This window comes from Cololabis saira, chromosome 5 (assembly GCF_033807715.1).
Source record: "Cololabis saira isolate AMF1-May2022 chromosome 5, fColSai1.1, whole genome shotgun sequence".
Taxonomy (NCBI): domain Eukaryota; kingdom Metazoa; phylum Chordata; class Actinopteri; order Beloniformes; family Belonidae; genus Cololabis; species Cololabis saira.
Genome location: NC_084591.1, coordinates 43778519 through 43791819, shown reverse-complemented (window position 1 = coordinate 43791819; position 13301 = coordinate 43778519). Strand labels below are relative to the sequence as shown.

General features: G+C 36.5%; 1 protein-coding gene across 1 annotated transcript; it reads right to left on the bottom strand.

Annotated features, from left to right (window-relative positions):
- Positions 1–1587: 1587 nt before the first annotated feature.
- LOC133444794 (hyaluronidase PH-20-like) lies at positions 1588–11684 on the bottom strand. The gene is made up of 7 exons (XM_061722699.1): positions 11582–11684; positions 6779–7731; positions 5585–5674; positions 5169–5511; positions 2546–2701; positions 2269–2448; positions 1588–2193 (listed from the first exon to the last, which is right to left on the bottom strand). Exons 2-6 carry the CDS (start codon positions 7724–7726, stop codon positions 2270–2272), a joined length of 1716 nt encoding a protein of 571 aa, XP_061578683.1. The 5' UTR covers positions 7727–7731; positions 11582–11684; the 3' UTR covers positions 1588–2193; position 2269.
- Positions 11685–13301: the final 1617 nt, after the last annotated feature.

Below are 13301 nucleotides of genomic sequence, written 5' to 3'. Positions count from 1 at the left end.
TTTGACAAAAAAAGCATTTTGATCATATTTCTAATGAGCAAAAATATATATTGAAATTTCATAATATTCGTTCAGTTGCTGTATATGATCTTTGGTTTGTTAGTTATTACGATGAATCTTTCAGGTCTCAGGATAAAATTGTTACAGTTTTACGTTTTCTGTCGTTGCTATGCTGGTTGCTAAGTGTGCAGCTATGGACGAAACCAAGTGGCTTTTATGCTATTTGAATTATTCTTTACATTATATGGTTATATGAGATGTTAAAATATTTGTGTTATTTAGTGTAACTGTTGATGATATTATTACAATATAGAACAAAATAAAATGGATTTTAATGCTCACGGGATTACACATTTATTCTTCTTTGAATTTCGGCACCCCCATGTTTTTGTGAGAAATTACTTCTCGCTCCAAAAAATGGAGGTTACACTGGTGGGTTTAGGGATAGATCCATGGTTAGGGGGATGGTAAATACATTTGTGTAATCAGAGTTAAATATCTAATTGTTTAATATGTGAAAATTATATTTAACCATATTTTACCTATATGAGGCTGAGGTCAAGAGCTTTCTATAACACTTGGTCTCATGTCTGTAGCCCTGTTTGTTGCTGAATTATTAGCCTCCAAACATGCACTAGGGTTAAGGTTCAAAGGTCACTATGTCAAAGCAGAAGCCATGTTAAATCTTCATATTGACATATGTTACTCTCCAAGTCAAGACCCTTCCAATGATGTATTTGGTTTAGCTCTATGGCAAAGTTTTGATTTTCTTCATGTTATGCACACAGGCCATGCCAGGCATAGTTTCATACAGCACTTTGAAGGCCTTGCATATAATAAAATGAAGCTTTTTATTTGTTTGTTATTGTTTTTATTGTAAATAGTGACCAAATGAGTCACCTGAGAATACAATAATGTTACTAAGCCAGGGCATTACTTTAGGCTTTGAAATCCTTTGGGTTAGGGTTGAAAAGACCAACTATTCTTATTCATTTATGTCAGCATGCCATAGTTCATTCAATCAGAATGTGTTTTATCAGCCAATGAAAGCAAACATATTCATTCATACAAAGATCCAGTCATATATCTGGTGCAAGCACTCAGTTTTCACCATTTTATTTTATTGTCTTGGCTTCTGTACTCCTACTCTACCTCTATACTTTGTGTGTTTTTCATTCAGATTGCTGTGATTGCTATGACACCTAAATTTCCCTCAGGGAATTGATAAAGTTTTATTTTATGTTACAAAGAATGTCTTCGCATTCCCAGCCAAGACGGAAGAATACATTTATAATTCTAAGAGAAAGCACTGTTAACTTTATTCGGTGAACTTGTGCCAGTAGACCCGTCTAAAGGAAGAAATGTTGAAATAGTAAACGGCTATGCATCATTTTATTTGGAAATTCAAGTGATATATTATACACAAATGTGTATTTTCTGTGACAGCCGCAGGGCTCCAACTGCATCCATGCAATCAGCATCTCATTTACAAATGGATTACAATATAGGAATTTAACATGGTGTAGAAGTGCAGGAAAATTCAACAGTAGTTCAAGTTCAAGTAATTTATTTGTCATATGAGCATCAATTACAGTCTTTGGCAATCATCATTTATATTCTTTGGCTCATGAAAAAGGAATAGATTAATACAAAGTGAAACGAGAATCTAAAGGCATCAACATAAAATCAGAATAATCTTTATTAGTCAATCTAAGTAATTTGGTGCACATAACACAAGATGTAATATATACTCACTATGCTGTATTCCTTAACAGCATGTATTAAATAAATAAACAAAAACAGTCCAATGCAAGTGCACGAATAGACACACACGAGAATATAGACTTTGTGGGATGGAGAATAGTGCAAAAAACTCAACATGGGTTCATCATTGATTCTGATTCTGATTCTGATTCTGATTCATTGAGTCTAAGTAGATGGAGTGCTAAAAACAGACCCTTACACCCTTAGCTCAATCACACCCTCTCCTAATCATCAATTCTTTCATCAGTGGAGGAGTTACTGTCCAAGTTTTCCTCTTCAGAGGACTCATCCAAAATACAATTTTCTCTCCCAAAATATTGTGGTATGTGTTGTGTGCTGTGGCCTGCTGAGCTTGGACCTGGTGCAATCTTGTCTTCAGTACACGGAGTAGCCCCTCACATCCTCCCTCCGCCAATGCCTCGGTACTGCCTGAAAATATATCATATAAAAATGTATTATCCATGTTACCAGGCAGGTAATTTACAAATAATTTATCGTACTTACTTTATCCAGGGAGGCCTTGGGAAAGCTGGGAGAAAAGTTCTTTAGTCACTTTTGTCATATTCTTCATCTGCTCCCAGTACTGCTTGAATTCACGAATCAAAACGACTGCTTCTTCTTTAAGACTGGTCAGCTCCATAACGTTAAAGTAGAACTCTTTCTTCTGTGCCATATCACCATGACCTGCAATGCATCACAAAGTGTTGTCAAGTGTCTTACACTTATGGCAAGATGTGCACATTAACACTTTTGTATTCAGTGTCTTTCAATGTTCACTTACATTCTGATTGCCTGTAGTCGTTGTTCTCAGTCAAGAAATCATTAGGAAGAGGAAGTTTTTCAGCTTCACCCACAACAGCATTATATTCAGTGACGGCTTCTTCAAATGCTTTCTTTGCTACAGCAATCTTTTTCCTGAGCCTCTGCTTATTGCCATCTAGAATGTGAAACAAAATCATTTAGTGTATTATATGGAGCAATGTATCAACTCCTGATACATACATAATAAAACACAGAAAATCCTTACTTTCAAATGTTATTACATGTTAAAACACTACAATATAATATATAATAATAATAAGTAATAATATATTATATAAAATGTTTTGTAAACAATAAAACCCTAGTTTAGTCTTATTTAAATATAAATATTCTTGGTATAGTTACAAACAAATGGGTATTAATTTATTTATGTATTGTATAAAACTAAAACGTATTATTATGATTATGATGATTATTATTATGATTATGATGATTATGGTTATTATTATTATTATTATTATTATTATTATTATTATTATTATTATTATTATTATTATTATTATTATTATTATTATTATTATCATTATTATTGAATTTGGTCGTGTGTCATGCTGCTAGACTACCTTAACCTTTGAAGCTGAGATAGATTTGGTAATTTAATTGCCTTGCAAGATTTCACTGAAGCATGAAGTAGTAGAAGCTGATCAAATTTAAATTAAATACAATTCATTTTACTTGAAAAGCATTTTAGGGTTTCTTTTGTTTATGTATTCTGTTTGTTTGGACATCTGGTAAACCAGCATTTTTCATGACTTGCATGTAGCAAAGTGGGGTGGAGCAAAGGCCAATCTAATGTCAGCCAACAAGCGCCTGGGGTATTGTGAATGGAACTTGTAGATTTCCTGGCTTTCCTGTTGCACTTGAGTATTTCCTGTCCAAATTTTCCACTGATCGTTCTTCACCTCCTTCATCATAAACCCCGGTCTCCACTCTTTATTGTCAGATTGTGACCTCTGGGTCTGGTCACGCTGTTCATGTTCTTATCTGAGTGAAGATCAGTTCAAGTCGCGCTGTTCAGCTACTTAACAATCCTTTGCTCGTCACAACACCTCACCTGTGCCAAAGAGCACAGACTTACCAGCTTGTTCTCAGGCGTCTGCTCTCAGGTGGCCTGCAAAGACACCACTGAACCCTCTGGAAGCGTGTGTATGTATGTATATGTATATATTAGTGTCCATGGTTTTGTCAACTAGACACACGGGAAGAGTGGAATTGGACCAGAGTTGTTCAATTGAAAGTGCACTAAGAAAGTAAATGAGCACTCCTGGCACATTGTTGCTTTTTCTTTGTCCAATGTTGTTCAGTGACTCCCCCTTGCTTCTCATGGTTCCCTTGCTCATGGTTCCCTATCTTCCCTACATAAAAGTATGTGACGCATTTGAGATAGCTTGTCGATGTGCTGGTTCACTTCTGTAAACAGTAGACGCTCACCAACACATTCTTTAAGGAGTTTGCACACGACGACTACATGGTTACTGATGAGGGCTGATCACTCACAGATTCATCTTTGATTTAGAATTTTATTTGGCAAAGTTGGCAACTCGCAAGTGGGCCTTTTAAGCTTGAGTTCCAAAAACTTGATTATATTTTAACATCTGATTTCATTTATTCTTTTTTCTTTCCTTCCTTTTGTTAAAAGTTTAAATCATGCTTTTTATCACTGTGATATTTTAATGTGTCTGTAGAACACCTTGCATCACCTTGTTGAATTGTACGATAAAAAAATATGATTTGGTAGGTCATTCAAAGCAATTGTAGATTGGAAAAAGACAATGCTTAAATAACGACATTATCTTTTAACTTCCTGCAACTATATGTCATGTTATGCTAGTGCAGGGGTCGACAACCCAAAATGTTGAAAGAGCCATATTGGACCAAAAATGCAAAAAACAAATATGTCTGGAGCCGCAAAAAATGAAGTCTTGTATAAGCCTTAGAAAGAAGGCAACACATGCTGCATGTATCTATATTAGTTATAACTGGATTTTTGAACAGATTTTTTTTTCATTATGCACTTTGAGAAAAAAGTCGAAATTTCGAGACAAAAGTCGAAATGTCAAGATTAATGTTGAAGTACAATCTTGAGAAAAAAGTCGAAATTTCGAGAAAAAGGTCGAAATGTTGAGAGAAAAAAGTCAACATTTCGATAAAAGTCGAAATGTTGAGGAAAAAGTCGAAATGTTGAGGAAATAGTCAAAATTTTGTGAAAAAATTCGAAATGTTGAGAAAAAAGTCAAAATTTCGAGAAAAAAGTCAAAATCTCGAGATTAAAAAGGAAAGGAAAAAGGAAGAAAAAAAGAGAAAAAAAGGAAAAAAAGAATAAAAATGAAAAAAAAGAGAAAAAAGGAAAAAAAAAGAGAAAAAAAGAAGAAAAAAAAAGAAGAAAAAAAGGAAAAGAAAAAGGTCAAACATTTTTGAAAAAGCTCCATGGAGCCACTAGGGCGGTGCTAAAGAGCCGCATGCGGCTCTAGAGCCGCGGGTTGCCGACCCCTGTGCTAGTGGAAGGTTTATATTTGTTCACATCAGAAAACACTGAGGACAGAAGATCAACACCAGGAGTAGGGTGCACATCATTCTTGCACCTTGACTCGTGTTGGTGACCGGCTCCGTGATGGCGCTGAGAGACAGAACTGATCTACACGGCTCCGGGCTGTAGCACATGCAGTCAAAGTTTTGATCGTAGAAACGGATGTCATCCTGCGAGAGGCGGCCATTCACAGTCAGTGGGCCACCAGGAACGTCCCGCTGGATTCGATAGCGACGTGGGTCAAGATGAAGGTAGACGTCTTCATTCCAGTTCTTCCTCACACAGCGTCCTTGGCCCTGGCACAGTGCCTTACTACACATTTTTGTTGCCATGGAGACATTCAGGATGTATGGATTCATCACTTGATCCAAGTGATTGTCGGCATCAATGCAAGACTCCTAGAAGGATTATTAAATCCATTAGGGTTGGTGGAGAAGCAAATGAAAATTGTAGAGAATCAAACATTTCTACCTCTGTATCTGTGAGGTCCATGTCTCCCCAGGCAACGACACCAGCGGCACCGAGAGAGGCAGCTTCTCCAATAGTGTTGACGAGGTCATACTGAAAATAAACGTCAGCAAATCAGAGAGGAGCAGCAAACGCATTTGCAAATACACATCTCAGCTGATAAAGAAAACTCATCAGTGAAGTTCAGAGCTAAAATAGACCATTTTTCAAAGTAAACATTTAACTTTGGTTAATAAACATAGCAAAGGTTTCCAGCAGAGTGAGGTAGAAAAGCTAGAATATGGAAACATGAACTGTATTCAGCTTCCCAGTTATCAGTGAAGGGTGCTAATGTTATGGCTAATCCTGGTATTTCTTTTTTTTTTGTTAACAATTTTTTATTAATTTTATGCCAACTTTAAAAAAAAGGGCAGACAGTCACAGGCACAGCTCTATACATTTTGTTGTAGCAGCATGTCCACTATACATTTGAAAAGAACAAATGCAAAAAACAAGGGCAAAAATGTATTACAACAGTTAGAACAAAACAAAAACATTTCATATACTGTACATATTTAATCCTAAATATGTCTAATCCTAGTATTTCTAATAAAAAAGTCCCCAGACTTCCTGGAAGAGCTTTATCTTTGTGGTACAGGATGTGAATTAATTATTGTTTCCATCTGTGAGACCTGTAACTTCTCTGTGAGTTTATATATATCTCAATTTCCTACACAGGTTGTCATAGCATTATATAATGCAAAGTTATTGCATACAAAACAGAAAATACTGAACTTAGACATATACAGGACTGTCTCAGAAAATTAGAATATGGTGATAAAGTTCTTAATTTTCTGTAATGCAATTAAAAAAACAAAAATGTCATACATTCTGGATTCATTCCAAATCAACTGAAATATTGCAAGCCTTTTATTATTTTAATATTGCTGATTATGGCTTACAGTTTAAGATTAAGATTCCCAGAATATTCTAATTTTTGGAGATAGGATATTTGAGTTTTCTTAAGCTGTAAGCCATGATCAGCAATATTAAAATAATAAAAGGCTTGCAATATTTCAGTTGATTTGTAATGAATCCAGAATGTATGACATTTTTAGAAAATAAAGGACTTTATCACAATATTCTAATTTTCTGAGACAGTCCTGTACTGTTGCATTTTAAAATGCTGCTTGTTTTTGAGGGAGAACTGCTTCTTACCTCTGACATGTAGTTATCAACGCTGTCCTTATACACAGGTCTTATGTAGGGATAGACGGGGATGGCGTGAGAGCTGTTGGCGAGCGCTGAGACCCTCATGGCCTCTTGCATACGATGGCGAACAAACCAACGGGCCTGCTGGGTGTCTCTGAGCATCAACTCCAGATAAATGGATGGATAGAGCGCTGTGGACTCTTTCCAAAGCCACAGCAGCTCGTCATTTCGATCCTTCTCGATATCAGGACACTCCCCAGTGAAATCCTCTAGCCCCTGGTTGAAGTCGTAGTTGTAGCAGTCAGGGTATAAATAATAACCCCAACGTCTGTTTGGCCTCAGTCTCTTCCCAATGTTGATGGATTTGACGAAGTACTTCTTTGCTGCACGTTCAAACACAATTTTGGCCCGGTCCTCTGCCATGTCATCAGACATCGTTGGATTTTTAAACTTCACCATGTCCACTGAGATATCTCGGTAGATATCTTTGTCTCCCCAGTTTCGGTTCCACTGTGGCCGCCATTCCTCAAAGTCAAGCACAGCCAGACCCGGTTGGTCAGTGGGGATGTAGTACTCAATGTCATCCTCAGCCTCCTCGCGATGCTCTGCCATATCTATGAACTGTGGGAGGCCGTCTTCATGCATCTCACCAGTGTCTTCATTGACATAAGGGAAGACACCAAAGCGATCGGTGTAGAACAAGGAGATGCTCTGATTAGTTGCCGATTTCAGCGTGCTGCTCTCAAGGTCGAAGTATGAGAGGTCGAGGTCGATGTCGTAGCGGACTTCACAGAGCTCGGTCGGGGCGTTCCACATGAACATAAAGGGGCGCCCAGGAACCATGGGGGGGTCTGCCATGGGTAAGGAAACACTGACGCTCAGGAGAGCCAACACGGGGACCAAGGTGGAGCAGAAACGCTGGGCCAGCTTGACTGGGCTCATTTTGATGAGCATTATATCTGGAAAAAAAAGGAAACGTGGGTTGACAAATGAGTTCCAGAAGCTTTTATAGATCCTTATAGATGTTGTGATGTAGATCCATGCAATAGAAATGGCTGCACATGTCAGTTAGGTCTATAACTTTGGAGGAGCAGCAAAGTAACTATCAGATTATTACTACAGATGGTCTTTTTTTTCCCTTGAAAACTTTGGAGAACAGAAACATCTGATGTAAAATGCAAATGTGTGTAAAAATATGAATACCAATAAATACTTGGTTACTTGGTACAAATTAAAAATAAAAAGATGTGAATTTTAGGCACATATTTGGGGGTGTGAACTAACCATTATCCAGTTTTGGATTGTCTTACGCTGCAAGCACCATAAAATGTATTAATTTGTTGATTTTCTTTCCAAACAAAAGGTATAATAATAATAATTTTCTTAAAAACATGTTCTTTGGAGCGAGCAATAATTTCCAAGTTGTCTTACCAAAACACGGGGGGGGGGCGAAATTCAAAGAAGAATAAATGTGTAATCCCCTGGGCACTAAAATCCATTGTTATTTTGTTCTATATTGTAATAATATCATCAAAAGTTACACACAATAATACAGATATCTTAAGAGCTCATATAATCACATAATGTTAAGAATAAATGGGCAGCTTGCTGCAATAGCTTCTGTCATGTTTGTATTTTTGTTCCTTTTCAAATATTTGTTATGACATCAGGAGAGTTGACCACCAGAGGGAGACACTAACTGAGATCTTGAAAATCTAACAAGTAACCAGACTGAAGCCGATTATCCATGACGAGTTGAAGAGGACACATCTCTCTTGTGAAGGAGGAGCTCATGAGAGAGGCAGGTACACTGACTTTAAGCCACTTCTTCCCTTCATCACCACAACAAATACAAAATCTGTGATGATAATAAGTAAATAGATAATATAAGAAAAAAACACTTGATAATTTTGCAAAAAATTCACGAGCTTGGAAATCTAACTTGATTAATTTACACAGAGTTGAGACATTACATTACAGTAAGTGTGTTTCCATGAGCTGGAGTTCTGGGTAGTTTTACCAGGAATGGCCTTCAAAAGTGGCCTTTAGGAACCTTTACGGGGCTGAAAACGGCCCATTAGTAGGAGAAGTACTCAGCTTGGCCAACAGAATCTCCTGGTGGGAGATCTCTGCTGATCGGGATTTTTAAATTACGTCCAACACTCTCAAGTGAATATAAATCATGTGAACACAAATCATTTAAGCATAAGGACCAGAGACATTTTGCTACGACCACCAGTACTGGAGTTGAGGGGGGATGAGGGGGGATGGCATCCCCCCCTGAAATAAAAACGGTCCAAATCATCCCCCCTGTAAAACTGCCATCCCCCCTTTCCATCCCTTATGTCATTTCATCAATGAATGTGGTTTTACTGCTATTTCAACATTTAGAGTCATCACCAGAAAAATAACACCAGAAAAATAACACCAGAAAAATAACTTATTTGACAATTTTCACCTGTTTCAAGTAAATTTCCACTTGAAATAAATAGGAAAATCTGCCAGTGGGACAAGATTTATCTACTTATTACAAGTGAAAAAATCTTGTTCCACTGGCAGATTTTTCTACTTATTTCAAGTGAAAATCTACTTGAAACAGGTGAAGATTGTTGTTTTTTCCAGTGATGAGTCTTGTTTTAAGTGTAATGACATTTTTTTTACTAAAATGAGACATTTTAACTAGAAATAAGACAAATATTCTTGTTAAGATGTTGAGTTTTTGCAGTGATCCATGTTACTTATCCTGTGAAGGACAGAGTCATATTGATAAGTTCAGAAAAGTGTTTTTTATTGTTGTGTTTTGATGTATTTGATGTAAGTCCAGTGGATATTTAAAGCTTACTATGTCATTCCTGCAGTATTTCTGCAGGTGTTTTGGTCACTGCTATTATTTGTAATATATTATATTATCTGTAATCAGCACAAATTATCTGTCCCCATATGATAAAATCCACCATCCCCCCTGATATTTTTTTTACAACTCGAGTACTGACGATCACATTTGATGCAGTCAGAGTTTATCAGATGACTAAAATACCATCTGAGACACAACCAAGTTCTGAGTTCCTCCAGTCCTGAAGAAAAGAGACAGCCCTTGAACTGTTTCAGAACGTGTCTTTTTGTGAACCATATGAACAAACTTTAACATGTGTGTGAGTTGGTTGAGCAAGGGAACGTGTTTAGAGGATATCATCCTTGTTGCCTTACAGGCGTTAAGGATGATACAGGCAGTAAGGGTTCCAGTCCAGGCATGTGATCCAGTCACAGGCATGTGATCCTTTCCCCCCTCTTTGCTCTAACAATCCTGTTGAGCTACTTTGAAATAAAGGCAGCTGGAGCTGACGCATCATAAAAAAACACTTTGTCATGGCAGGAAGAAATTTAAAGTTATTTTCTTAGTTGGCATCAAGAGCAATATGACAGTTGAAACAGGGCCTAAAGACTAAAACCCCCTTTTTTTAACAGACTGTAAATATTTTAGTTTCTGCTGTAAAGTTGGACATTTTAACTAAACGCCAACTATCAAACTACTATTGTTGCAGTTCCTTGACTGGCCGCTAGAGGTTGGCTGCAAAAGGAAATCAATCTCCATTGATCTCCATGTTAAAATGCCAGACTTTAGAGCAGAAATAAACATATTATACAGCCTGGTTCAAACAACTGCTTCAATTTTTTGATTTCACACCCACGACAGCTCTGAGAAGGGTGAATATATATTTTTTTACCATGTCAAGAGAGTTTATTTAAAACAAGTCATTTATTTCTAATATGATTGATTGACAGTTGGCTCAGCCAATCACCAGCTGTTATTACTTCTCATTCATAAACGTCACGGTACTGCATTTAATGAAGCCACCACCCGTTTGTATTAACCAAGCATCGGCTAAACGCAGCGGTCATTTTTTATTTTACATATTAACCCTGTTAATGTTAACATGTTAATGCTATGTAATGTCATCTTCTTTCTTAATTATTAATAACTATCGTAAGACAGTTATTAATAACACTTTAATAACTGAACCAGCTAAAGCTTTGTGGCACAACATCATTAAGATCACACATGTGTTCCTGGAGCTGTGTATTACAAGCTGCTCACTGGACCTCAATGTTAACCTTCGTCTTTTGTTAGGGTCGCCACCGACCCGTTCTTAGGTTTTAAATTCATAAAACTACCACAAAAATGCGTTTATTGCATCAAGGCTTTTTGACTTTGTCAGGAACCTTTATTTCAACTATAATATCCAACATTTTTTTTTCACTAAATTATAAAATTCTCTGGTTGAAATTGTTACCTTTTACTTTTTTTCCATTTCCTTGAAGTAAATGGGTCGACATTTACCCATAACACCATAGATGTTACTATAGTTAATAATATTAAAATGAAAAAATAACTGAAACAAATTTATTTAAGATATGTGTTCTAATACGTCTCCGTAATAGCCAGGTAACACAACAACCTTTTATTTATTCATATGATTCTCTTGAGGCTCATTTTACCAGTTTTTAAGATTGAAATTAAGGGCTATACTGACAAAAAAAGGCCCAGAGTCCCATACCAAAAATATAAAAACCAATATTTTCATGGATAAGGAAGCCTAACAATGTAACCAAGAGATGAGAAACAAATTGGATGATGGATAATTGCTTTTACTGTATTTTAGAGATAATTTAAAACACGGGTCAAAACCGACCTGTTAACATCGGAGATGGTAACAGAAAGCTAACACCAGACAAAGGTTAAGGTCAAGTTGTTGGTAAAACCCTTGAGCCTAAATGAAACAGTTAAAGGAGATATTGTTGAGTACCAACCTGCTCTTTGGTTCCAGCTTCCAAACTCCTCGTTGGTGACACCTGAAATGACTATCTGTTGGTCTTCAATACTTTGACCTCGTCCTCTGGGAGTTGGTGCAGTCCCTGTTGCAACAGCTTGACTTGCAGTATGAACTGAATACTTGTGACTGAGAGGTTTTATGGTGTAACGTGTTGCTCATTCTTTATTGGGCCGTCCTAATACTTTGGAAGCTTCCCCCTTTCCCGCCTGGAGGCAGGTATCTGAGGAAGCTCCAGGATTGGGACATTGTGTGCATGCTGCCACCTATAGCCGAGTCCTTAACAGGGACAAATAGGAACAACCTGTTCCCATTTGTGGTTTGAAGTATACTTGGAGGATGGAAATCCACCTAGTGTCATCACCACAGGGATGAGTCCCAGGATGAAACAGCTCTGCTGAGTTTATGTCAGCAGGTTTTAGTCTTATCTGCACCTTACAATATACAGGACTGTCTCAGAAAATTTGAATATTGTGATAAAGTCCTTTATTTTCTGTAATGCATAAATGTCATACATTCTGGTTTCATTACAAATCATCTAAAATATTGCACGCCTTTTATTATTTTAATATTGCTGATCATGGCTTACAGCTTAAGAAAACTTATTCTTATTCTGGGAATCTTAATCTTAAACTGTAAGCCATAATCAGCAATATTAAAATAATGAATGTAATAAAAAATGAAATGAAATAATGAAATAATAATTAAATAATGAATAATGAATTATTGTTTCCATCTGTGAGACCTGTAACTTCTCTGTGAGTTTTGATATACCTCAATGTCCTACACAGGTTGTCATAGCATTATATAATGCAAAGTTATTGCATGCAAAACAGAAAATACTGAACTTAGACATATACAGGACTGTCTCAGAAAATTAGAATATTGTGATAAAGTTCTTTATTTTCTGTAATGCAATTAAAAAAACAAAAATGTCATACATTCTGGATTCATTACAAATCAACTGAAATATTGCAAGCCTTTTATTATTTTAATATTGCTGATGTATGGCTTACAGTTTAAGATTAAGATTCCCAGAATATTCTAATTTTTTGAGATAGGATATTTGAGTTTTCTTAAGCTGTAAACCATGATCAGCAATATTAAAATAATAAAAGGCTTGCAATATTTCAGTTGATTTGTAATGAATCCAGAATGTATGACATTTTTGTTTTTTAAATTGCATTACAGAAAATAAAGAACTTTATCACAATATTCAAATTTTCTGAGACAGTCCTGTAAACCTTTTTTGCGTGGAGGAATGAATGTGTGCTTGTGGCTGTTTATTTTGTGGCCCATTTTTTGGAATACAAAGGCGGAAATAACATTTTAGAATGAAATAAACACTTGAAGTTGTCTGTCAGCTGTCTCTGTTTGGCTTCTGAGTTAATGTGTATGCTTACAGCGAACATTTTGAACAGTCTGAAGGAAAATGCACTGATCATGTTGTAAGTGCTGGAATTAATTTGTTAACCACAGAGATTGTTCATGTCATCACATTGTTCCTAATCTGGTTGACAAGAAGCAGATCTGCAAGAGTTGCTGCGTGAGAAAGAACATTTATCTTCCTTTGCTGTGGTGAGAACAGCTGAAGATGAGGAATCTTCCAACGTTGACAAGTATCTCAAAGAACAAAGTGTTACTGTACCAGAGATGTGTCAGCAGCGGCTTACAATCAAAAAAGATTGGGCAGCATGGAC